The following is a 27,643-nucleotide window of genomic DNA, read 5'->3' as shown; positions in this document are numbered from 1 at the left end:
ACAGTCATACCTTCCTACCATGAAGACAATCTTGCAGAACATGACCATCTTCTCAATGAAGAAGATGCCTAAGCTCTTGGAAGACTGTCAGAAAATTGTGCTCATACTTCAAATGTTTGAAGATTTGGGGCCTTAACCTGCAAAGGAAATGATGTATGTGCAGTGTGATCAATATTTAAATGTAGAAACTGTCACAACAGTAACTCTAACCATACAAAACACAAAGTAGTAGTTGGCATGTGAAATGGAAAAACTGGACTTTCTCCTTCAATTATTTTCCTGAAAGAATAGATAGGTTTTGTTAATTTCTGTACTAATCATTAAAGCAAATTATTGGACTTATGGGAATACTATATTTTCATTTGTTAATAGAAGCTAATTACTATTGTTGATGTTAATATGAATTAAAAATCAATATGTACCAAAAAGAAATTATGCACATGACTCACAGCAGCAGCCTGGAAAGATATTTTCTAGTAGAATAAAACTATTTTCTACACATGATATCTTACAGAGGGATAGGGGAAGGAGGAAATACAAAGAAAAGAGAAGGATGAAAGTCAGTGGATCTCTGAATAATTAGGAACTTAAAGAGAGGAAGTTTGGTAGCAAAAATAGAGGAATTTTAATAACATCTGCCTTCTTTATTGATGTCTAATGGTTAACAAGAATTTGAATGGTTAATAAGAATTCTGTAGCTAAGCAACTGGAATTTATTTAGCTTTGGCTTGGGTTTTTCGGTTTGTTTGTTTTGGTGTTGTTTGTTGCTTGGTTTTGGTTGTTCTTTTTTGTGGGTTTTTTTTTGTTTTGTTTTGTTTGGTTTGGTTTGGTTTTTTTGTTCTCCTATCTCCTTTCTTCCCTAAGCATTTTTTATCTTCCAAAAGACAGTTTTGTAGTTTCTAAGAGAAAGGGATGCTGTAAACAGAAAGGGATGCTAAATTCATGTATTTCCTTTTATTTGTATTTAGGTGTGGTTGCATTATTATAAATTCTGTGGATCATATTAATGGTGTAAATTATGTATTTAAATATCTATATTGTCCTATGGGAGTTTCGCAACCAGCTGTAAAATGCAATGAAAACTTCTGTTATTTATCTACGTAACTCAAATTAGTCACACATGAATTCATATAATTTGTACACCTAACACCTATCATGTATTAGAAATTATCAACTTGGTCTTATCACTTGCTTGCTGAAGGTAATTGCTTTAGTCCACAATTTCTGCATAAGACCTGTCCCGGTTGAACAAGGCAGTGGCTTTCTACTCTTCCTTTCCTTAAAATTTAAAAATTCCTAATAGTAATAAAAATCCTTTCATTAGAAACTCCTCTATCCTTAATTATCCTATTATTTATCAAAGTAGTTTGTTAAAAGTTACTTTCATTCTGTCTTGATTTAAACTTCAGACCATTGATCTTGCAGCGCTCCTGTCTATCTAATCTATTTTATTGTCTATCATCAAAAATATTCTCTCTTAAGCTTAGACAAACTTTAGTGCTTTGATAAGGACAATAATCTAATATAACCTTCTTGTAAACGTTGAAGCTGTTTTTGTCTAAGCAATCCGTGGTGCATTTTTTAACTCTAGAGGGAAAAAACACCACTGGGATTTTGGGTTACACTCCTACATGGTGCTTGAGAGCTGGACTGGTATATAATCTTTGTCTAGGCTCTGCTGCTTCTCAGCGAGTCATGTGCATGGCAACCAATCACACAACCCTCTTGGTGGGCTGAAGGTGCAGATCCAGGAAACCACAGCAACTCAGATGAAGAATGGCAGGATACACTGGCTGGCCACCCTTCACTGAGTGCTGAGGCAAACAGCTTTGCTTATCCTGGAAGAGCAACCATGAGGTAAGCTATAAGCCCCAGAGGTCTCCAGTTGACTTACCGTGGCTCAGATGTGGGCTCCTAGCCAACGCAACTCTTCAAACTTAGTACTAATTTGACAGCTACTGTAAATACCTTCCTCTAGTATACCTGCACAGCAATTTGCTTCCTTCAAGCTTTCCTTCACTGATGGCCAAGCTATGTTTCCATGCTGATCTTGACCTCTTTCATTCTTGCAGGGTGCTACATAAATGTCCAAAGGTCTGATGCCAGATGTCAGTAATGACCCCACAATCCTGTTGGGTGACAGAATGCAATTGCGTACATGTGCCTCCAGAGAAGACAGGTTGGCTATGGCATTGAGTTTACAACACACTCTTTCACTCAGCTGCCACTTTCTTTGCCATTCTGGGAAAATTCAGACACACAACTTACATAATTTGTTTCCTTGTGTGTTGCATTTTAGATTTGGGGGGGTGCGTGGTGGTTTGTTTTGTTGTGTTGTTTGGGGTTTTTTTGTTGTTTTTGTTTTTGTTGCTGTGTTTGTCTGCTTTTTGTTAACGAAATTGATGCATGTTAAATAAAAGGCTAACATTAATCACTTTGAAAAGAGCGAGAGTTAGGTTCCGGAATGGAAAGAGGAAGATAAGCTACCCAGCAGGGGTAGTCCTCATGGTGACAACGTCCTCTCAGCAGCCGAGCGCAGAGCTTTCCTAAATAACGCCCCGTACTGCTTGTAACTGTGTAGCTAGACTAAGAAAAGTGGTCGTATTTGTCGCCGGGCTGCGATTTTACACCGAGAACCGCCACCAAACAACAAAAAAAACTAAAACCAACAACCCACGCTGCGCAGAACGGTAACGGGCGGCCGGGCCGCTCAGGTCATGGCGTCCCTTTGGGCCGGGCCGCGCCCTGCGCCTTCACGGAGGGCTGGGAGCTGCAACCGTCCCGGCCCCAACGTTCCTTCCGTGCGGCAGGCAGGGGCGGAAGGAGGGCCAGAGGGCGGGCACTGCTACCGGCCCCCGGCTCAGAGAGCGGCCCACCCTGTCTTCACCAACCACTCCAGAGCCCCGGCGGCGCTGCCCGTCGTCCCCGGCCGTGGCTCCTCCTCCTCTTGCTGCCGGTCGGTCCCAGGGCGCAGGGCTGACATCACGCCCGGGGTTTCCATCCGACAGCGGGAGGGGGAGGCAGAGCGGAGAAGCGGTGTGATGGCGGCGGTCGGAAGGACTTGAGAAGCGGTGGCGGAGCAGAGCGGCGCAGCGCTCTCCCGGGTACTCTCTGCGCCCCTCCCTGCCCGGTTCAGGGCCCCATTGTTCGAGCGGACGGGTGAGCGAGTCCACCGCGCCAAGGCTGCGAGGAGCCGGCGGTCAGCGGGACGAGCGGCGGCCCAGGGCCCGCCGCGGCAGCAGCCCCCGACCCTCGGCTGCGGTACGAATATCCTCGCGGGGCGTAGTGAAGGCACAGGCAGGGGAGGCTCTGGGAAGGCTTAGCCAGGCTAGGCGCACGCAGGTAGGCAGAGGCCGCCATGGCTTCTTTCCTTTTCGCCGGCCAGGAGTTGTGCAGTTTCCGAAGATGGAACGCGGGGCGGGCGGTGCTGAGAGATGGATCTTGCTGCCGGCCGGGGGAAAGGGCTGGATGCCCGGAGCGGGGTGGGTTCTTGGGCCCACTTAGCGGAGAGTGGGAGCTGCGAGGGCCGCAGCGGGCAGCCGGTGTCGAATCTCTCTCGCTTGGTCCTGCGGGGGGAGCCAGCGCCGAGCCGCCCTGGAGGCAGGAGAGCGGCCTTGGCTCTCCTCTGGCCATGGGGGGCGCCGGGAAAATCGAGAATGGAGGACAGTGGCGGCCTTGGAGACGCTGCCAGGGAGCCTTGGCTGGGAGCGGCGCCTGTGCAAGGCCGCGCTGCCAGCGGAGGGTCGGCTTCGGGGGCGGGAGGCGAGCGCCCTGGGGGCGGGCAGACCGAGAGCTGCAGCGGGAAGCCGTGGGAGCGCGGTCTGGCGGCCAGGGCTGTCCAGCCCTGGAGGAAGGATCACCGCGGAACAGGAAACGCGCGGCAGGGGGAAAGTTAGGGCGCTCCTCAGGGTGCTTCCCGGGGCCCACCGGGTGCCGGGCCCGAAAGCCAGGGTGGTGGTCGTGCGGGAGGGCGGGCAGCGTGCGGCCTGGCGGCTAAGCAGAGCGCGGCCTTGCGGGCGGACCGCGGGGAGCCGCCTGGCTCGCCTCCGCCGCCGCGAGGTCTCCAATGTCGCTTCGCGGGCCCTGCGGGGTTGCAAGGCTTCCTTCTGTTACTTTCCCCTCCCTCATCGCCTTTGTTTGGTGGCCTGAGTGGCTCGGGTGCCTGAGCACGGAGCATTTCCCACCACGGAGCGATGCATCCCCCACTGCCACGACCCGGTGAGCTACGGATTGGGCTGTTCCATATTAGAGGAGAGCACCTCAGGGCAGGCAGCTAGCAGGACAGACTCTAATCGCTTTCACATCACTAAATCTGTGAGAGGCGGTGCTTTTTATCTGATTATCAGTGAGTTTATGCTTGCAGTCCATTTACCGTGAGCCTAAACATATAGCTATATGGGATACTGCAGTGATCTGATTTAAGATGCGCTTGTATGTGAAATAATGGTCATTCCATCTGTGGGATCTTGTTGGTTTGATTTAGTGGAGACAGTTGTTTTAAACAGGACAGTCTTTATCTTCCTGCCTTTACCCACAGGCGGCTGTAAGCATTATGTGTATATCTGGAAATGCTTCTACTGTGTTTTGCCTATTGAATACATTTTACTAAGCAGATCTTAGCTGAAGAATATATATGTCGTTTTACCTCTGTGTTCAGGTGAGCAGTTTTTTGTTAAAATTTAAATCCACTTTGTCCTGAAGTCAGTTGTATGGCGAAAGTTAAACCACACAATATAGTGCAGACGTGCAGTAAACCGTTCTTACCCTGCAGTGCTAAAGAGAATGTAATTTCCATACCATTTCCTATTCTGCACACATTGCCATCCATATTGCCATGTTATTTTCCATTTCTTTTTAGATGCAGACATGCTTTCAAATTGTGTCAGTGTTTTTCTTTACTGTTTTAGGTATTCGAGGAGAAATCGCGAATACACCCAAAGAACACTAGAGCAAACACCTGACTTGGCAAACGAGCAGAATACCAAGAAGTGAAATCTTGATACCCACATTGTAACCAGAGTGGTCTTTTATTTATCTTTTGAACTTACTAATATTTACAATGAATGGGCACAGTGATGAAGAAAGCCTAAGAAACAGTAGTGGAGAGTCAAGGTAAGCACTTACTCGTTTCAGTTATAATTGACTATGTATTCTCCTATATTATTATAAACTGGTTTATATTTGAACTGGGTGCCTAAGCTTCCTGGTTAGCAAGCAGACCTAGTTGGGAGGACTGCACATGCTTTCTTGCAGGTTACATTTCTGCTTGTTACATTCACATCGCTTCAGCAATGAACTGTAATGATCTTGTATGCACCTTATGTAATGAAGTTTATATAGTATTAAAATTGTGCCAGCATCCAACAGAGTAGTATTGCTCTTTTGAGGGGAAAAAAATATCTGAAGTGTCAAAAGCTGGAACATTCTATTAGAATGGTAAAATAAAGCTACTGTCTATAAAGTGCAAGGCACACATGCATAATATGTGTTGTATGAAACCCTACATAGGCTATCTCTAAAGGTGGAGTAGTGGCTTGTTTATAAATAAATCTGTTCTTGATACAGAGTATTTTATGGTTCTTATATCATAGAATGATTTGGGTTGGAAGGTACACTCATCCAGTTCCAAACCTCCTGCCATGGGCAGAGACACCTTTCACTAGACAGGGTTGCTCAACCTGGCACTGGGCACTGCCAGGGATGGGGCAGCAGCAGCTTCCCCGTGCAACCTGTTTCAGTGTCGCACCACCTTCATAGTGAAGAATTTCTTCCTAATATTTAATCTAAATCTGCTCACTGTCAGTTTAAAGCCATTCTCCCTTGTCCTTTCACTACATGCCCGTGTCAAAAATCCTTCTCCGTCTTTCTTGTTGGCTGCTTTAGGCATAGGAAGCTGCTCTGAGGTCTCCCCTGAGCCTTCTCTTCTCCAGGCTGAACAACCACAACTCTCAGCCTGCATGGCCCTTCCTTCTTTAGAGCTGTCAGAGCAATATAAGTGTTGACATTTATTTATTTTCTGAAATGAAAGTCCAGTTTCCCAGCTGGGTTTTTTTGTTGTTGTTTGGGGGGAGGGGGAGTTGTTGTTGGTTTTCAGGGTTTTTTTTTGGATTGGGTTTTTTTGTTTATTTGTTTGATTGATTGATTGATTGAGTTACTAAATATAAAAATCAGTCCTGTGATGTTGAATGCTAGTTTTGTAGCATGTGCAGCGTTCACATTTTAAAGAGCGTGATTAGAACTTTCCTGCATCCAAGGATGACAGCCAATTTAGAGGGGTTGAATTAGGTTCAAAAATTCACATCACTCCTGTGCTATAGTTCAGATTTCTAAAATTGGAAATATGATGAATGCTGAAGGTCTAAGTTGAAGTAAATTTGCAAAGCGGTTTTACACTCCCAAGAAGTGTTTGTGAACATGCTGTTAATCCACTCATCTGTCTTTCTGCCAGTCTCTGACTAGAGATCAGAAAGAGGGGTGGGGCAGGGGAACAGGGGAAAGCCTTATCAGGTGAGAAGAGAAACATGGGCAAATACAATAGTATGAGCAAGGCTACTCTTCTGAACTCTTAGGCATTCAACAGATGCAAATTTACCAGGGACAAGTCTGATGATTATGTGTGTAAATTTTCTTACTACTTGAAACAAGCTACCTTGCTAAAGATAGTTTGGAAAACCACTCTGTAATTGTGACTACCCATAAACATTAGTATATCAAAGTTTTTAAAAGCTATAGGTAATTCTTAAGACTAAGCCAACTGAACATTACAGTTTGCAGCAGCTTCATTAAAAGTGACTATCAGGAGGATGCATAGTACTCAAACTTGACACTTGCCTGTGAAACAAGACTGTTATTCATTTTAAATGTCTTGCTGAGCACATCTTAAAGCTTTATCAGGTTTAAAAAAGCTAAAAACATTTTTCCTAGGCTTATATCAGTCATTAACCCCATAGCTTAGTTCACAGGCAGGTCTTCGAAAGCTTATTTTCACGTTTGTCGTGTAGTATCAGGAAACTGTTTGTGTAAATGTAAGGTCAGCGATTTCCATTCTAAATGATGGAGCTGGTTTTGTGTAGCCTACTTCCATTACTAAAATAATTACTGCCAAAGGCCAAAGGAGTATGATGTTTATGGAATATCTTTATACGACTTGCCCCTGTTTAGCCTTTTTTTTTTTACTTTTCTTTTCTTTGAGTTTCCAGAAATCTAGATAGTTTGTACTAGGAGGAGAGTTGCCTTAGCAAGCTGCAGCTGCAGCCAAATAGCTAACTATAACTTGGGAAGCATTGCTGTATTTAGCTTTCAAATCTGGAAATGTGAATTCTGCAGAGTTGAAGTAGAGATCAGTAAGAAATTACATTTCCTAGGCTTCTAGTTGTCCTGTTTCATACAGAATGCTAGGGAGGGAAGCGGAACAAGTGAAGAAAGTAATTGAGAATTGCTGTTGGGAATAAACTGCAAAGACGATCAAACTTTCAAGAATTGGTAGAATAGAAGAAGAGGTGAAGGTGAATACAGTGATAATCTAAGTAGCGGTATTGGTGATAACTATAAGAAGTTTGTGTCACTTTGCAAATTTGACATTTTACAAGTACAGTAAAACTATTCACTTCTCTTTGGTGTCTGCTGTAAATGTCCATAGCTGTCATTCTGGAGTCAGTCTTGATAACAAATATAGCCTGATGTAGAGGAGCCATCGTCATTACTTTAGAAAGTTACAAGAAGTAGTGGATTAGGGCTGAATATATACAAAAACAAGGCCTCATGAGTACCGCGTTGTATTATTTTAGGGAAACACCATGACTTGCAGAAGTAGTGGAAAGCCTGTAGGCTCATCAGTAGGAGGGCTGGAGAAGGAGCTGTTCATAAACTTTCAATTTTATGCACTGGTCAGCATTGTAGTATGGAATTGTAGCTATCCTTTGTTCCCTGTTACTAGCTATGAAGGTGAATTATTTCTGAGGTGTGTGAAAGGAATGGACAGTTTTGCCACACTTCTGCATTAATTCACAGCATTGCATCTATTCATCTGACTGGTAAATGAGCAGACAACTTTGCTGCTATTGTTGAGCCTGAAGATCTGTTTTGTTACAGGTGGAAAAGTGCATCTTTTGTATTTTCATTGTTAGATAACTGACCATGCTGTTTGAATTTTCCTTGCCTATTTCAGCAACCCCTGAAGCTATAAAAATCAGTACTAGAACCAAGCATGATGGAAATTGCAGACTAGCGTAAACACTATTCTTGCTTGTTATGCTGATTTCTGTGTAATAATTACAGTGGAATCTACTTTCCAGCTTCTTGTTTACTTGCAATCACTATTCTCACATATTTTTAAATAGCTCAAGGTAAAATATCACAGGTATTGTTCATCTGGATAGCAAGTGAGCGTAGACACAAAAACTTGATATTGGTACTCGAAAAGCTGACTCTTCAGTAAAGCATCTTTGTGTAGTGATCTTGAAAGCATTCTGTTGCAAACTTAAATATGAGCAAATACATTCTAGTTAGGTAGTAATAAGAAACCTTAATCAGCAAGGAAGGGCAGTTACACCTGAAGTACAAGACAAGCTCCAGGTAGAACAGGGACTGCAGAAGTGAGACGTTGGTGCTAATTGAATAGCAATCTGATTTCCCATCTCTGTTCTTCTATGTTTCCTGCAGAACAGCGTATAGAGGACTTAAGCGAACCTTCCTTCTCTGGAGGTTTAAAGAGATGTGCTTAGTGCAGCTTAACTGCAAAGTGGCGGCTGAAATGCACTGTACTTCCATTTTTGCACTAAGCAGAAAGCAGCTGCTTCACACTAAGGACTTTGCCCAATCTTTCCACACTTGAAAGCGGATTTTAATAGAAGATAGTAATTTCAGTGGGTTTAATTCACTTTGTGGATTGAGTAGACTATGGACCAAAAAAGGCAGTTAAATAAAGACTGAAGATTTTTTCAGCAGGCTTCAATTTACTATACAAATTCATACTTTCTGTTGAGGGTAAAAAATATGAATCGAAAGACATGACTTGAGTTTATTGCTTTCAAGAAATAGAAGCGGGACTTAAAACATAAAGCATATTTGCATAATTACTCCTATGTGGTGGCTTCCTTTTTGAATAAATTCAATAGTTAATATTAATAAAAATGTGTGTATATAGCAGGAGAGAGCATATACATAAAACTATACATATGTAGATACATACTTGGTACACAGTTCGTGAGATCAACAAAAGTAAATGGTAAAGGAAACTGTGGGTAGAACTTACTGTGAATGGCTAGTGGATAAAGCAGGCTCTTCACTTCTGATAGCAGTAATATTTTTGGTTAATAAGTTGCTATTTTATCAGGATTATTCGAGTTAAGCCTGAAACGTTGTCCTAATACAAGTTAAAAGCATCTTTTCACTTCTTTTGGAAGAGTTCAGATAGAATGTGTATCAAAACCCAAGTGGTTTTGTGTCTAGAAACCTTGCCAGCTAAAAGAAGGAATTATAAATTCACGATACAGCTTTCCTTGTACATATGGTCTCTGTTTTGGCTTTGGGACTCCTGCTGATTTTATCCAGGTCTTGTTCTTTCTCTGTCTGAACTGGCTGGTAGATACCTTTTGTATGTATTTTTAGATTCAATTCCACCATTCTGGGAGTTTCAAAATTCACATTCCTCAAGACAAAGGCAGCGCACACCTATCCAAATGTGGCCCCTCAAGGAGTAGCGTTTGTTGTTTTTTAGGTTGGTTATTTTTTTGAGGAGGAGGTGGTTTGTAGGCTGTTTTGTTTGGATGTGTTTTTTTCTGTTCGATTGTTTTTTGTTTGGTTTTGTATTTGCTAATATTAGTGGATTTTTTTTGGTTGTGCATTTCTGTGTTTTTTAATTAGATTGCATTTAATATTTTTTTTTTTTTGCTGGTGATCTGTAAGGAGCTCTAGTAAAGACATCACTGGGTTGTTCCTGCAACCAGCTGCATATCGAAAGATGGTCACATCAGACCACAGAGAGTAGACCCCTTGGGAACCACTGATACTTCCTGCCTATGAAGGATGCCTGGAACTTCTTTGGTGTGACTTGTGGCTCTCAAACTAAGACCTGCAGTGTGTTTCATAGGATTGTGAAAGTGGGTAGATGATCAGTGTCGTTTTGATACCTTTACTTTGGGGATGGTTTGTAGTAGTGGCAGCAGATAGTAGTCTGCAGGACTGGAAATATAATGCATTTCTCTGAGTTGTTAGCCCACATCAGGAAAATTCAGTTGAGTTCATGCTTTGTAATAGCCGAGAACAGGAAATAATGGTAGACTGAACTTTATTCTGTTCATTCCCTCTGATTTTTCTGGTGGTGGTAAATAAGATAAATCTTCTTTATGCATCTAAATCAAATGAAGTAGTTGTTTTCTTTAAAAATAAAACTAAAAAAATACCCACCAAAAACTTACATAGCTCTTGCCCAAAGAAACATATTTGTGAACTTGCGATTTTAAGAGTTCGTGACATTCAGTGTTTCTTAGTTTTGCAAATTTTGAATGGCTTTCGTATTCAAATGCTTGCCTTCCTTCACTTTCTGGTTTGTTTCAAAGCAGACAAACAAACAAAACCAAAGAACCAAAAAGTCCACTGTCATGTCAGATGCTTTTCAATGACCCTGCAGAAAGTGTTGGGGTTTTTTTTCCCTCTAGTGTGTTGAACTTAATTTTGCCCAAATTGGTACTCTTTCCTACTGTCCTTAGAAGATTCTTAAGGTAGTTTAATGTAATAAATGCACTTTAAATCAGTGGTGATAAATTATCCGCTCTTGGATCCATTATTAACCTAGACTTTACACAGGAGCCTAAATACTATTTTACAAGTATTTGTATAGCTTTCCATCTTAGGATTTCTCTTCCTCGTACCTTGGTAAATTATCAGACTTTGTTCCTCATTTTCTGATTCTATCAGGGGCACCTTGTTGTAAGAGATAAGCTAGTGATACTAAATTTTAGAATATTAAAAAGAACTAATGACTGTTACAGGATACTTGCTTTTGATCTGTTTCAGTTATCTGCCTCTTTAGACCTGTCATCTCCCCAAAGCATTCTCCAGTTTCATTGCGTAGGTATTTATTGTGGAGTGTGTGGAAAAAAAAACCAGGCAAGAATAAATATGAAAATTTGTGGGGTTTGTTACTTTTAATTAATGTAACTTTTCATGCAAAGGAGTTTGTGAATAAATACTGTATTCAGGCATAAATTCATACAGAAAAGGTAGGGAGTGTCTGGAGATGTTCTTTTTTTTATAAAAAAAAGAACAGACAGATTACTTCAGTGTGTCCAGCTTATAGAGTCATAGAATAGTTAGGGTTGGAAAAGACAAGATCATCTAGTTCCAACCCCCCTGCCATGGGCAGGGACACCTCGCACTAAACCATGTCACCCAAGGCTCTGTGCAGCCTGGCCTTTAACACCACCAGGGATGGAGCATTCACAGCTTCCCTGGGCAACCCATTCCAGTACCTCATCATCCTTACAGTAAAGAACTTCCTTCTTACATCCAATCTAAGCTTCTCCGTTATATTTAACCATTACCCCTTGTCCTGTCACTACAGTACCTACTGAAGAGTCCCTCCCCAGCATCCTTGTAGGCCCCTTTCAGATACTGGAAGGCTACTATGAGGTCCCCACGCAGCCTTCTCTTCTCCAGGCTGAACAGCCCCAACTTTGTCAGCCTTGTCTTCATACGGGAGGTGCTCCAGTCCCATGATCATCCTTGTGGCCCTCCTCTGGACTTGTTCCAAGAGTTCCATGTCCTTTTTATGTTGAGGACATCAGAACTGCACCCAATACTCCAAGTGAGGTCTCACGAGAGCAGAGTAGAGGGGCAGGATCACCTCCTTCGACCTGCTGGTCACGCTGTCTTGATGCAGCCCAGGATACAGTTGGCTTTTTGGGCTGTGAGTGCACACTGCTGACTAATGTTCATTTTCTTATTGACCAACACCCCCAAGTCCTTCTCTGCAGGGCCTTTCTGAATCTCTTCTCTGCCCAACCTGTAGCTGTGCCTGGGATTGCTCTGACCCAGGTGTAGGACCTTGCACTTGGCATGGTTCAATTTTGTAAGGTTGGCATCAGCCCACCTCACAAGCGTGTTGAGGTCCCTCTGGATGGCATTCCTTTCCTCCAGCATATCCACGAAACCACACAGCTTGGTGTCATCGGCAAACTTGCTGAGGGCACACTCAATCCCACTGTCCACGTCACCGACAAAGATGTTGAACAAGACCGGTCCCAACACCAATCCCTGAGGGACACCACTCGTTACTAGTCTCCAGCCAGACATTGAGCCATTGACCACAACTCTTTGTGTGCGGCCATCCAGCCAGTTCTTTATCCACCAAGCAATCCATCTATCAAAATGATGTCTCTGCAATTTAGAGACAAGGATGTCATGTGGGACAGTGTCAAAGGCTTTGCACAAGTCCAGGTAGATGACGTCAACTGCTCTACCGCTGTCCATCAGTTCCATAGCTCCATCATAGAAGGCCACCAAATTGGTCAGGCAGGACCTTTACCAAGTCTTGGGAAACGGGAGAGGTGCCTGAGGACTGGAGGAAAGCAAATGTCACTCCAGTCTTCAAAAAGGGCAAGAAGGAGGACCCGGGTAACTATAAACCGGTCAGCCTCACCTCCATCCCTGGGAAAGTGATGGAACACCTTATCCTTGATGCCATCTTAAGGCATGTCAAGGATAAGAGGGTTATGAGGGGCAGTCAACATGGCTTTACCAAGGGGAAGTCATGCTTGACCAACCTCATAGCCTTTTATGAGGAAATAACATTGTGGATGGATGATGGCAGAGCGGTGGATGTGGTCTACCTTGACTTCAGCAAAGCATTTGACACAGTCTCCCACAGCATCCTCATAGCTAAATTGAGGAAGTGTGGCCTGGATGATCAGGTAGTGAGATGGACTGCGAACTGGCTGAAGGAGAGAAGCCAGAGAATTGTAGTCTATGGGGAGGAGTCTAGTTGGAGGCCTGTATCTAGTGGAGTGCCTCAAGGGTCAGTATTGGGACCAGTATTATTTAATATATTCATCAATGATTTAGATGAGGGAATCGAGTGTACTGTCAGCAAGTTTGCTGATGACACTAAGCTGGGAGGAGTGGCTGACACGCCAGAAGGCTGTGCTGCCATCCAGCGAGACCTGGACAGGCTGGAGAGTTGGGCAGGGAGAAACTTGATGAAATATAACAAGGGAAAGTGTAGAGTCCTGCATCTGGGCAGGAAAAAACCCAGGTTCCAGTATAGGTTGGGGAACGACCTGTTAGAGAGTAGTGTAGGGGAGAGGGACCTGAGGGTCCTAGTGGATGGCAGGATGACCATGAGCCAACACTGTGCCCTTGTGGCCAAGAAGGCCAATGGCATCCTGGGGTATATTAGAAGGGGGGTGGTGAGTAGGTCGAGAGAGGTCCTCCTTCCCCTCTACTCTGCCCTGGTGAGACCGCATCTGGAATATTGTGTCCAGTTCTGGGCCCCTCAGTTCAAGAAGGACAGGGACCTGCTGGAGAGAGTCCAGCGCAGGGCAACTAAGATGATTAAGGGAGTGGAGCATCTCCCTTATGAGGAAAGGCTGAGGGAGCTGGGTCTCTATAGTTTGGAGAAGAGGAGACTGCGGGGGGACCTTATTAGTGTATATAAATATATAAAGGGGGAGTGTCATGAGGATGGAGCCAGGCTCTTCTCAATGGCTAACAATGATAAGACAAGGGGTAATGGGTATAAACTGGAACACAAGAGGTTCCACTTAAACTTGAGAAGAAACTTCTTCTCAGTGAGGGTGACAGAACACTGGAACAGGCTGCCCAGGGAGGTTGTGGAGTCTCCTTCTCTGGAGACATTCAAAACCCGCCTGGACACATTCCTGTGTAACCTCATCTAGGTGTTCCTGCTCTGGCAGGGGGATTGGACTAGATGATCTTTTGAGGTCCCTTCCAATCTCTAACATACTGTGATACTGTGATTTCCCCTCAGTGAAGCCATGCTGGCTGTCACCAGGCACCTTGTTGTTTTTCATGTGCCTTAGCATGCCTTTCAGGACAATCTGCTCCACGATTTTGCCAGGCACAGAGGTGAGACTGACAGATTTGTAATTCCCTGGGTCATCCATTTTCCCCTTCTTGAAAAGACAGTTATATTACCTTTTTTCCAAAATTCCATACGAAATCAGATTTGACATGTTGCTGTACAAATGGAACTACTCGACTCAGGGGCTGGGGTTGAGAGTGGTTTCTTGACTCTGTATCCTAGAAGGTGTTTTTTGGTTTTCTTTTGGTTTTGGTGTTTGTTTGTGGTTTTGTTTGGTTGGTTTTGGTTGGTTTTTTGTTTTGTTTGGTTTTGTTTGTTGTTTTGGTTGGTTTTTTGTTTGGTTTGTTGTTTGGGTTTTTTTCAAGACTGTAGTGATTGTAATGTAAGGTTTCTTAAGCCTAAATTTAACGTTCCTTAATGTAAGGAATATCTCTAAATATGTAATGCCATTTTTATTTTACTGGTTTTTGTGGGTGTTGTTTGTTTGTGATTGGTGTTGGGGTTCTTGTTGTGGTGATTTTTTGGTTGTTATTTGTTTGAATTTTGAGGTGGTTATTTTTTTGTTGTTGTTGGTTGATTTTTCTTTTTGATTGTAAATATATATAATTCACTTGGAGCCAGATGAGTTAGAAGCTTGTGGTACCCATTCATAGAAACAGGACTTAGAAAAACAGGCATTCCATTTTCAGTAACTAAGTGCTTAAAAGAGCACAAATGGTCTTCTGCAGTTAATGTTACCAAATATTTTATTTTTGTATGCATTATATTAATAACACCTCTATTCTGTACCTTAACTTGCTTTGCCCTGTTGTTTCCACTTACACATCCTATTCTAGTCTTGATAGTGTTTGTAATTTCTGTTGGCATTTGGTTTCTTGGAGGCTCATTCGTCAGTGGAGAAGGTAGGAAAAAAATTAGACCACAAAATAGAATTGGTTAGAAGAGGTCAGCACTACAAGAGCAGAGCAAATGAAGATGTAATGTGACATGGTGGAATAGGGTAAATTTGAAAAACACAGGTGGATAGTTAACTGAGAATGAAGTCTTACATGCTGATGGTTTCTCTGAATATGTTTAAGATATGTATGACTTTTTTACCAGAAGAGTTGAATGAAGAAGAGCTCCAGCTCTGGATTGTCTTGCAAAGAGACTCTTTTGACTGTATTTGGAAAGGCTGGGAAGGTCCTGATTTATGCTAGCTACCTGAGAATAGTAGATATTTTCCTTGCCATTTTTAATCAGGCTTTTTTGGAAAGAAGGAGAAAAGAGGATACACATGCAGAGATAAAAGGCTAGTCAAGTTGTACTCAAGACCATCCCTTTTACTCTACCTCAGGTGTCCATAGCATAGTGGGTATGGTGTCCACTTTTACTGGAAACAGTTTAGCAAAAGGCAAAAGCATCTGAAGCAAAGGCAGTGACCCTGGCCTGTACAGGAGGAGAAAGTGGCAAGAAATAACACTTTGTCTCTCCTTTGCCTTAAGGGGAGCTCTGAAGAGCAAAGGACCAGAATTCTCTGTTGTGTTCCAGAGATATTTATGTAACAGCATTAGACAGTAGGTGACAGGTAGTTGTGACAGTATTCTAACCCTTGTTTGAGGAAATATTTAATGTTCCTTGCATCCTACCCCTGGAGATGTGATACCAGAATCTTGGTAATTAGTAGTGCCAGTTCAGGTGATTAATTTTGTGGAGGTCAGTGGTGCTACTTTGCTCTAATGTGCATTACTCATTGCAAGAAAAGGTACTCAAATTATGAACCCTTGCTGGTTGACATAACGCTTAAAGCTCTTTAGCTAGAGAAGAATTGCTTATAAACTATGCCTAAAAAAATGCAGGGAAAACTAGAGAACCCCGTAGGCAAAGGTGGAAAAGCAAGTGACCATAGTGTTACAATTATCTCTCAGCTATTATCTCTTCAAATTTATTTTTTAACATCTTTATTACAGAACTTCAGGTTCTCTTTCTTCAATGCAAGTAAACTGTCTTCTTATCAGACAGGGGGTTTTGTCTTTGATACACCAACTATTTTAAAAGTAAAATTTTAATACAGTGTGAAATGCTCTCACTTATAATTTGGTTTGCAATGATAGCTTCCATTGATTATAGAAAATACAGTCTAAGAAGAATATGTGCATTTCCTTTTCTACTTCAAGCAAGATAAAACCATTTCTGGAATTCTTCTGGTACAACTTGTTAAGAGAATACTGATCTTTACATTCTGAAAAAGCTTGTAGACCTCTCTCAAGCTGATTATGGGGGTTTTTTTCTTTTTTGCTTGTTATAGCTGTCTTGTTAGGGTATCCATTTCAGCAGATCAAGAAAATGTTACTTGGACCACAAGAAATCTGTGTGAAACTTACGTATCCTGTATGGTTTTTCCTGTGAACTTCAGAAACATAAACAATTATGTTCTAAAACCCCTGCAAATAAGCTTTCTAGATTTCCTCTGATGGTGGTAGACACTGCAGTGTAGTGGGAATTCTGCGTGCTGTTGCCCTTTTTCTTAGTAATGTCAGAAGCGTCATTCTGTGGGAAAGGGGAAAAGGGATTACATAAACCACATAGCAGTTTAAGTACTTGGAAAATGACTTGCAGTATGGAATGCGCGTGTAGTAAAATTGAAAACTACAAAAAATCCTTAATATGAAATATATTTAGGGTTGGTTTTGTTTGTTGTTTTTTTTTTTTTTTCTAAATTCTGTTTTGATTTGCACCATTTCATACTTTGGTTTTAGGACAGCAGGCATGAAAAGTACTGACTGTTCACTCCTTGTTTGTTCCAGTTACTCATTGGCCTTGAGATTGTTTATGAAAACAGAGCTGTTCTAAAAAGCTGAGTCTATACCCTCTATGAATGACCCCATAGGGAGGGGATTGTAGAGGGCAGCAGTAACAATGTCAAAAAAGAAAATAGTTATTCTTGGAAAGCCTTCATCAGCAGGTGAATGTATTAGTGAGAACTGAGAGTGTTTTCAAAATGTGGTACCTCATACTACTGCTTGTACCATTGTTTGACTTGTGTGAAAACTAGTGAAAGTCAGAGCAAAGGTAGAAGCAATTAAAGGGAAACTTCACTTATTTGTTCCTGAGTTCCCCCTTTACTGAGGGAGATGCTGGATGTTAATTTTATTTTTGAATGTGTGTGTATGTAAATATATGTACCTTTTTGCAAATAATTCTGTCTTTACTCTTAGAGTTAGCATCTAGCATAGTAGGATTTAATCTGAATTACTGCTCATGTGAAAGAGGGTCATAGTAAATCCCATGGGGATTACAGATTTATGTTCATTTTTAACAGACAAGGCTTGCTTAATATGTGTGGGTTTGAGAGAAAGGAAGGCTTCTCTCCATTACATTGGGGTTTTTTTATCTGTTATTGCCATGGTCTCCAGAATTTTTGTTTGCCCACTCCTATCAATAAAAAATACTTGAGCACACACGTCCAATGTATGTGTAGTTAATTTTTAAATTGTTAGTACATATAGTCAGTTTATAATTTATAAATTATGATTGCTACCCTACTAATGCCTACATTATAAAGCGTACACAAGAAACAAAAGTTTTAAAAGGATGAGATAAAGATTAATATTTGAAAATACTTTACTTTGCTAATGGCAAAACCCCACTTTTTTTGTGCTCACTAAAAAAAAATATTAATATTTTTATTTATTAAAATCTTGGTTTAACACTTTCTAATACAGGGATTTGAAGGTTCTAAGTTCAGTTTATTTTAACATTTGGTTTTTAATCGCTGGCATAGCTAAAAAAGCTACCTCACAAAGATAAATGGATCCAAACAGAAGAGCATTAGTGACTGCACTTACTAAATCATAATACTATTTTTTCAATCCCATCAGCTAATTATGCAAAGGTTTTTCTTAAAATTTGGCTAGTAAATTTCCGTCTGTTCTGGTGTCAGTCAGTTCTTGCAAATTAATCAGAAGATATTGCAGTTTTATGTTTCTTATAAATGAGTTAAAAACCCCCTGAAACTTTTTTGAAGATTTTTTTTAAAACAGATTAGAAACTTCTGCTTCCAACTTTGTGTAGAACCGTAGAATCACAGAATGGTTTTAGTTGGAAGGGACCTTAAAGATCACCTAGTTCAAAATCTCCTGCACAGGTAGAGACACCTTCCTCTAGACCAGGTTGCTCCAAGATCCGTCAGACCTGGCCTCAAACATTGCCAGCGATGGGGCAGCCACAAATTTCTTTGGGCAACCTGTTCCAGTGTCTCACCACCTCCACAGTTAAGAACTCCTTAGTTCTTAGATATAAGATATATATATCAGATATACATATATGATATTATATATGTAAGATACAGATACAGATATATTAGATACAAAGAATCTAATACAAATCTACCTTCTTTCAGCTTAAAGCCATTTCCCCTTGACCTGTCACTACATGCCCTTGCAAAAAGCCTCCAGTTAGGGACCAGAATGCTGCTCTTAGATGTTCCCTGAGCTTTCTCTTTTCCAGGCTGAACAACCTCAGCTTTCTCAGCATGTCTTCATAGGAGAGGTGCTCCAGCCCTCAGAACATCTTTGTGGCCCTCCTGTGGCTGGACAGACTATTCCAGGTGTGTCTCATGAGAGCAGAGAAGAGGGGGAGAATCGTCTCCCTTGACCGGCTGCTCACGCCGCTGGTGATGCAGCCCAGGACATGGTTGGTTTCTGGGCTGCAAGTGCATGCGACTTGGTCATGGTCAGCTTTTCGTCAGCCAACACCTGCTAGTCCTTCTCAGGGCAGGTCTCAGTCTAGTCTCCATTCACCCTGTATTGGAATTTTTTGTTCCTTGCTCTTAGGTAAAAAAACCTCAGAAGAGGCTTCTAAATATTTTATCATTAAATTTATCGAAAGTACAGAATTGAGCATCGCCTGACTTGAAACACTGCTGAGAAAAACAAGTTCGTCTTTGTGTTCTGGATGGTTCTCAGATGTCTTTCTGATTGTGGTGGCTTCATTCTAATATCTCGAGGCATAATATACATTTAGGGCAAGGTTGATTATTAACAGTAGTGGATGTAGATACGTATTTCAAATGGTCTTCGTAATTCTGACTTTTTTTTTTGTTCCAGCTTCTTGTCAGATGCAATTACATTGAACATTCCAGTTGTACTGTTGTTTCAGAGTGGCACAAGCTTTTTCATTTTGGAAAACAAAACCCACAAATTTTTATTACTGTACAAATAAACTGCAGCATCACAAGGATCTGTAGCAGTATAAATAAATGGTACCTTATAGTTAAATTAGTATTTTAACATAACAAAAAACAGAAAAAAAGAAAAGAAAAATTACTAGTGGTGTCCCTCAGGGTTTGGTATTAGGGCCAGTGTTGTTTAATATCTTCATTGGTGATCTGGATGAGCCAATCAAGTGCACCTTCAGTAAATTTGCAGATGACACCAAATTGGCTGGAAGTGTTGATCTCTTGGAGGATAGGAAGGCTCTGCAGGTGGATCTGGGCGGACTGAATTGATGGGCTGTGGCAAATGGTATGAGGTGCAATAAGGCAAAGTGGCGGGTCTTGCATTTGGGCCACAGTAACCCCATGCAATGCTCCAGGCTTGGGAAAGAGTGGCTGGAAAGCTGCTCATCAGAAAAGGCCCTGGGGGTGCTGAGTGACAGAGCTGATCATGAGCAGCTTGTGCCGTGGCAGCCAAAAAGGCCAATGACATCCTGGTCTGTATCAGCACCAGTGACCAGCAGGGCCAGGGCAGTGATCATCCACCTGTACCGGGCACTGGTGAGGCTGTGGTCAGTTCTGGGCCCCTCAGTACAAGAGAGACATTGAAGTGTTGAAGCGTCTGCAGAGAAGGGCAACAGAGCTGGTGAAGGGCTTGGAGCACAAGTGCATCGATGGGGAACAGCTGAGATAACTGAGGGTTTTAGTCTGGAGAAGAGAAGGCCTGGGGGGACGTTATTGCTCTCTACAACTCTCTGAAAGGAGGATGGTGCTGGCTGGTCTCTTCTCCCAAGCAGTAGGTGATAGGACAAGAGGTGATGGCCGCAAGCTGCACCAAGGGAAGTTTAGAGTGGAGATTAGGAAAAATTTCTTCACTGAACTGGTAGGCAGGCATTGCAACAGGCTGCCCAGGGCACCTGGGAGTCACCATCCTGGAAGTCACCATTCCTGGAAGCATTCAGAAACCATGTAGAGGAGGCCCTTAGTGACATGGTTTAGTGGTGGACTTGGCAGTGCTGGGGGAACATTTGGTCTTGATTATCTTAAAGGTCTTTTCCCACCTAGTTGATTCTATGATTCTAAATTGTCATTGTTTCTTACTTTGCAGTGTGGCTTACAAAGAGCTTGTATAGGAGTAGAAGTATCAGCTCTGCCACTTTATTTTTAGCTTGTGGCCATGATATTACAGTTAGCTTCAGCTGGCAGAGGAGGGAGCTATTTCTCCTTCATGGACACCTTGGAGCAAATACTGCAACTAGAAGACTGCCTCCTTAAATAATGGCAAAGGCTGTAGCTAAATCCTGGCAATGCTCACAGTTAAAAGAAGTAGGGACTGTGTTTCTCACCAGGGAGGCTGGCTTTCAGAGATACATTTCTCAGGTTAAGTTGTGAGGCAGAGTGACTGGGTCCTGCTCATGTGATAATCCAAAGCAATGACTCATTGTTATATTTTGTCTAAGTCAGCACTACATGTGAAACAAAATAAATGCAAGTACAGATAATGACCTAGTGATACTACATCTGCAGAGGTAAAGTGCTAGAAAAGGTTGCTCTCTATGTTGAATTGATATGATGTAACAAATGGCTAGTATCAATGCTGAATATAAGTTGAAACTGAAAACTACTGCTAGTTTTTCAGTAAGACTTCATTTTCAGTACCCTGTTGTTTCATTAGGGTCTCTGCTTAAGAGACATTGCTTAAAAATGCCATAGAAACATTTTACTTTTCCATTTGCTGTGAGAGGAAAGGTAGTTCTTCATTCTTCCCTTTACATAACTCTTCCTTGTTTTTGTCCCAAGCAAGTCTTTCCATATTTTGGTGGCTTTCTTGATTTCCAGAAAAAGTTAGATAGGTCTGTGTTTTTACTTTATTGCTCCTGCTTTCTTACAAGTATTATAAAAAAAACCCCAACAAAACAAATAAAGTGCTCCCTTATATCAGAATTTCATTGGTAGTCTGGTAAATTGGTAGTCTAGTCTGATGCTGGTCTAAAACTGTTTCCCATAAGAGATGAATAAAACCAAGGAAAAACCCAGTTGGTCATCAAGTCTCTCTGTCTGCCTTGTAGATGCTTACCTTTAGAGATAATTAAGAAATAACTCTTAGGCCAAAAATTTCTATTCAAATTCTGTTTGAATGCGTAACTAGTCCTGTTAGGCAGTAGAGGTTTGGATTTTTTTTTATTTTTATTTTTTTTTATTTTTATTTTTTTTTGGGGGTAGTGTTGAAACAGAAGAGTTTTCTTCTAACTGCTGGCATTTCCAGATAGTTTGGCTGGGGAGTGGGTTTTCCTCTTGCCCCCAGGTTAAGAAAACATTTCTGTGAGAGCAGGGGCAGTGGCTTGATAGAGGGAATGGCTGAAGTAAGTTCCTTGTTCTTCATCCTTCTCATGATGACACCTGTGTTCCTGTGCTAGCATAAAATCACTTGGAATTTTCTAGTAGTAAGTTTTTCTTAAAAAAAAAAAAAAAACAAAAACAAAAAAACACCACAACACCCCAAAGAGTATTGTAATTTGAAATGATGATTTTTGTTACACATTGTGAAAGAAGACTTATCATTAGAAGTGCTAGACCAAACAAACTTTTTAAGTATGGGAAAATCAAAGCACCCAGAAGTTTTTGATCTTGGTATAAACTTGTTTCCTTTTGGATCTTTGACTGCAATGACTTAAGTGATAAACAGAAAAATAACAATATTCTCTCCTATTTTGAAAGTATTTTTCATGCTGAAAACAGAGTATTTAACCTGTATCTTTTACTATATGGTGTGGTTTGGTTCACCATCAGTTACTTTTGGTTCATGTATTTTAAATTTCCCAGAGAAAAGTCCTTTGTAAGGAGCATTGTAGCTATTGGAGATTTATGGGTATTGCGTGTCACGGAGTGTTGCTTGGTACAGTCTCAAAAATCTGCAGTCTTTTCTTTATTGCATATGTTTATGCAGAACTTACTCATGTATTACCCTATTTCTTACCTTCTTTACAAACAAGAGCTTTAGATTTTGGGGTTATAGCACCGTCTTTGTGGAGGTTATGCCTCCAAGTCAACATCCTGCAGAAGCTTGGAAGCTCAGGCTGAAACATTGTATGGAAGGACACAATGAAATAAATACAGGTTGGTAGTCCTCAGAGCCTATCAGTTGCTTGTCCTGTGGCCAGTGAGCAGGAAAGTTCTTCACAGTTCAGTGCAAATGAAGACGCATCTGTTAATCTAGCCTATTTTTTATGTGCACTGTAGTTGCATTAAGACCTCTTGCAGTATGTGATGCATGTTTGCAGAAACGCTAGTGTAGTTTCAAACATTTGTATTACTTTGGATTACTAAAGTTAAAGTAACCTCTGTACAACATAGTCTTTTGTGCTTCAACTGCTGTAGTGCTTTTTTGCTAGTTATTTTCAAACTCTTTTTAAGCACTGCCATAGCATCCTAAGATTTGATTTTTATTTTAGCAAGTCATTCCCTAGTTTTAAAATTACTTGCTGCTACTCAGTATTTTCTCATTTTCTTGTGCTGACTTAACACTGTGGGTTAAGGAATTTTATTAGGACATTACTGATATAATGGCCTTTAAATTTGGGGGGTTTTTTTGTTTTCTCTATGTACCAATTAGCTATTACTCTACGGTAGTGATCCTGCATTGTCCTTCATGTATGGTAGCATTAGGGCAGCTCTAAATCAGTTGTGGTGAACATTATTATTTGTTCTTTCTTCTTGTTTCTTGTAATTTCATTTTTTTTCTCTCCCCTTCCCCTTCACCTGCAGCTAGCTGATCTCTTCAAAAAGAAGAAGATTTCAAACCACTCAGATTCACAGTTGATGGGAAATTTTAACTGATGTGGTTTTTGCTTATTTACATAAATAAACTGGAATTTCAGCTCCTTCCCCCCACTTTGGTCTCTCCACCATTCTCTCCTGTAGCTGGTTTACATGTTTCTCATCATATTGGCAAGTTTTTTGACCAAAGTGATTTATTTCAGTGTCAACTACCTTAGAAAATAGGTACTTTGTTTTGGTTGCCTCTGACTCCATGTGGAATTGAACCTATGAGCACTATATTGATGCATATGAAATATTTTACTGCTACATGGAAAGCTAACTTAATTGCCATTGTTATGGCTTAGTGTTTTGCATCTCTTTTAGATTTGGTAATCCACATTATTATTGTGCTGTTCGAGCAAGCCTTGTCCTGCATGGAAGTATTTGATTCTCTTCCTCCAGGATTATGTAGGATCACAATTTTAGTGGCTCTTTGTCACTAGGACTTGTCTGGCTAGTATTTACTTGTGTCTCAAGGTTTCTCCATGCTGAATTTTCTTCAATTTCTCTTCACTTATAGTTAGTGCTGACTTCCACAGTCCCCCGACATTCACGTACGGCACTTTGCTGTGCTGAAAAATGTGGTTGTTTCATAATGGTCTGATCTACCCAGCATTAAAGGTAACATAACATTTGTGTACAAGAACACTATTACAATTAAAATCTCTTCAGAAAATCATAATGGAGTGCTGTTAATTTCTTCTAAACACCTTAAACTCCGGCCATATTCTGTAGCCAGTGCCATGCTTTAGTTGGCAGGTGAGGTTAGTGTTAGAGCACCATGCTGGAAGTACGCTTCTGATTACAGAAACAGGAAGTTTGGGAGCAGCCTTGTGTCCCAGTTTTCCTCTCTGCAGGTGCAAGGAAACCCAGCAGCAGGGTGTATCTCTGTATCTCCTGATTCAGAACCAGGAAGCTTCACCACGGTCTGTCTGTTTCTCTTTCTTTCAAAGCTGGCAGTTGCAGATGGCCGATTAAGGTGCAGTCTACAGAAGTTTGTGAATAGCTTCATATATTTTCTTTACTGGTATAGTGTTGTTGGTGTTAGCAAAAGCTGAAAAGAGGAATGATTTTGCATTGTTTTGTGGTTTTAAAATGAATTAAGTATGTTCTGGGGCAGAGGATGATCAATCTGTCCTCCACATACCCCTGAAATACGTGCAGCTGACTGTCAGCCAGGTGAATTGTACTTGCTAGGTTTTAATACCATCTTTTGGTTTTACCATTTTCAATTCTGCTTCATGTTTACTTTGTCTTCTAAGTGTTTGCAGTCCAGGTGTCAACTTGCAATTATTTTGCTCTGTGGTGGTGTGATTCCAGTGTTTTTGCTCATGGTATCTTTGAAATATGGTAGTATTAACCTCATGAGTAATTTTATTAAAGTTTTAATTTGGCTAGTTGTTGTAGAACTCTACTACTTTAACTCTACTTGTTGTTTCCTAAGTTTTTTGAATGGTCATAAATATTTATCTTTAATTATTGTGCTGTCTTTGCATGTTAAATCAGGTGTAAAGTGAGTATATAAGTAGAATAATCTGGCAACTCAAGTATATGCCAAGGAATGTGTCTCAGCACAGGTCTTACTATTGGTGACAAATTCAGAGTTGTCTGTATTTTTGCTGCCATTAATTTAACAGGAAAACAGTCTGCATAGTTTTGTGGGTTTTGGTTTGGGGGGTTTTTTTAGAGATAATGTGCTTCTAAATTTTATTTTGTTAAAGGATCGCTGCTTATCTATAAAGATTGAAAACAATGTTATATTTTAGTTGGACAGATCTTTGTGGAATAGACTTAACTGCCAAGAGGTGTGTAGGTATATATGGGGTTTGATGGAGCTAAACAAGGATTTTTGAGAGGATGGGGGTGGAAAGTTTGCGTGAGTAAGAAACATTTCTACTACTTTTATTTCCTGTGCTTGACTCCTACATATTACTTTGAATGTTCTTGCTTTATCTTACCTTTTTTTAGGCTTCACAAAGAGTATGTGATTGCAGTCTGAATTCTCATCTTTGTTTATTTTTAATTTTATTAATCTCAACTTATTAAATTGACTGCATCCATTTGTGTGCTACCCATTTGTCTGGTCTAACTTAACAATTGATTAGATGTGAAGCAAAGGTGGCTTTTTTTCTTTTAATCCTGTTGCCTTGGCAGCTATGTAATGCACTACTAACTTCTCATTGTAGTCGATCAGATGACGATTCCGGGTCAGCATCAGGTTCTGGATCTGGTTCAAGCTCAAGCAGTAGTGATGGAAGCAGCAGCCAATCAGGTAGCAGTGACTCTGACTCTGGTTCAGAGTCAGGCACTGAGTCAGAATCAGAGTCTGACACATCTAGAGAGAAGAAACAAATTCAAGCTAAACCACCAAAAGTTGACGGATCTGAGGTAAATAAAACACATAAATGAACTCTTTTCAAGGGGGGGTGAGGCGACCCTTAAAAATCTATCTAACTAGTTTCAAGGGCAGTTTTTATTTAGAAAAAAATTAAGAGATAACGAAGTGGTTTTAAACAGATTTTAATTTGGTTGGATTACTGAATGGATGTGCTTAACTGACTTGAGCACTGGTCCAAGTTTCTTACGAATAAGTACTTGGGCTGACACTTTTAAAATTATTTTTAAGTATTTTGAGTTAAATGGTTACCTTAGATTTCATCACACAGAAGCACACAGTAATTTACTGGAACTTACGGAACACAAAGGCACACGTTATTTCTGAAATTCTGTTTTTTGCATTGTTTCGCTAATGCTTAGTTTCCTTGTATCAGTAAATTATTTTTATAAAAATTCCAAGCTTACATACAGTTGGCTTTCTTTATCAATAAGTTAGCTAAATGCAGGAAAGGGTGTTTAGAAATGTCTTAAATATGGTGGGCCAAAACTGCTTGCATTCTTTTCTTATGTGGACTTTATTGGCTGGTAGACCATATTTATGAAGGGTAACCATATATTAGTTACCACAAGAACTGAAGACTGTTAAGGGTTCTCTGTTATATTTCTGTTCATGTACTTTAGAATTACTGTGTGAAAAAGAAACTTAACAGGTAAGTGACCTAAAAGGATTTATCTGGGTCAGTTTAAAAATCTATTTCAAAAATGTTTTACTTGCTACACAACTATTGTTAAACTGTCCTGTTAAACTGCTGTAGAAGTTCTCCTGTCAATTACTATATAACTTTCTGTTCTGCAGAAATCTTACTAATTTAACCTGTTATTAGTGCATGGAGTGAAATTTTTTGATTGTTAAAATTAAGATTGGTCTTAATAGCAATGCTACTCAGAAAAAGTTAAAATGTGGAAACTGGAGACTTTCAGAATGTTTAACAGACTCATGCATCTCCATTCCTGTTCAGTTTTGGAAGTCTAGTCCAAGTATCCTTGTGGTGCAAAGGTCAGCAGTACTCAAGAAACAACAGCAACAACAAAAGGCAGCCTCATCAGACAGTGGTTCAGAAGAGGTGAATAACATAATTTAGATTTTTAAAATGTATTAAAAATAATATCTCATTGTCCCATAAGTTAGAATAAAATTAAATAAAGCCAAGTTATGTTCTCTTACCTGTGTAAAAGTCTTAGTTTAACCTATAAAAGTAACATTCAAATAACTGATGATTTTATAAAAAAAGTATAAATATCTCTAGTTACTTGTTTTCAAGTTAATTGTGCCAAAATTATAGAAGCCTTAATTATGGAGTATTTTTAGATGTAGGTACTCTGTAATACATAGTGAAAATTTTCAAGCACGCAGGCCCGCATTGTATTTTTGGCTTCTTGAGTTTTGTAAACACAGTTAAAAATGATAGAATTTTTTTTTCAATTTCATTCTGTATAAAGGTAGATGCTGCAGTTCTGGAGTAAAAAAACTATTTTTTGACAAATTTTGTAACAAGTTGCTACAAAAGAATTGTATTTTAAGAATGACTTCTGTATTCTAGGTATTTTAAAACCTAAGTCATAGACTAAAGAAATGTTGACTCTGTGCAGGAGGAACATCTGTTAAGGACACTAGTGATTATGAAGTGGAATTTACTTACAAAGCAGTTTTTTCTCCTGTATTACAAAAACTATGCAATGTAGTCACACTAATTTGGTTGGTTTTCTGGATTTTTCTGGTTTAGCAGCTTATGGTTAAACACAGAACTCAATCACCTATTGTTAAAACAGTAATTCAGTATTCTCTTTCTGAAAGATGTTTTTCAGGATAAAACTTAATCTAAGTTAAACTGAAGCCCAGTGAGATTGGTTCTAGAAAAATCTAATTTTAAGAGGGTTCTTGTTTTTTCTTTGAGCATAGAGAATCATAGAACATAAAGCAAATGATTCTACTGTTAGAATCATTGAATAGTTAGGGTTGGAAAGGACAAGATCATCTAGTTCCAACCCCCCTGCCATGGGCAGGGACACCTCGCACTAAACCATGTCACCCAAGGCTCTGTGCAACCTGGCCTTGAACACTGCCAGTGTTGGAGCATTCGCAGCTTCCCTGGGCAACCCATTCCAGTGCCTCACCACCCTTACAGTAAAGAATTTGTTCCTTATATCCTATCTAAACTTCCCCTGTTTAAATTTTAACCCATTACCCCTTG

At 40.6% G+C, this 27,643-nt stretch overlaps 1 protein-coding gene across 8 annotated transcripts in view; it reads left to right on the top strand.

Moving 5' to 3' along the window:
* Positions 1–1,831: 1,831 nt before the first annotated feature.
* Positions 1,832–27,643, top strand: part of CHD1 (chromodomain helicase DNA binding protein 1) — a 66,423-nt gene continuing 40,611 nt past the window's right edge. For 4 of the 8 annotated variants that reach the window (XM_080638477.1, XM_080638478.1, XM_080638472.1 and 1 more), the window contains exons 1-4: positions 2,945–3,261; positions 4,908–5,112; positions 25,241–25,442; positions 26,411–26,515. In XM_080638477.1, coding sequence (XP_080494603.1) covers positions 5,060–5,112; positions 25,241–25,442; positions 26,411–26,515 — 360 coding nt within the window. In that variant the 5' untranslated portion in view covers positions 2,945–3,261; positions 4,908–5,059. Of the gene's footprint in view, positions 1,858–2,944; positions 3,262–4,907; positions 5,113–25,240; positions 25,443–26,410; positions 26,516–27,643 lie in introns of those variants that run through there. The other 4 variants (XM_080638474.1, XM_080638475.1, XM_080638473.1 and 1 more) reach the window with 4 other exon arrangements.

Source organism: Psittacula echo, assembly GCF_963264785.1.
Source record: "Psittacula echo genome assembly, chromosome: Z".
Classification (NCBI taxonomy): domain Eukaryota; kingdom Metazoa; phylum Chordata; class Aves; order Psittaciformes; family Psittacidae; genus Psittacula; species Psittacula echo.
This window is presented reverse-complemented; position numbering and strand designations above follow the sequence as displayed.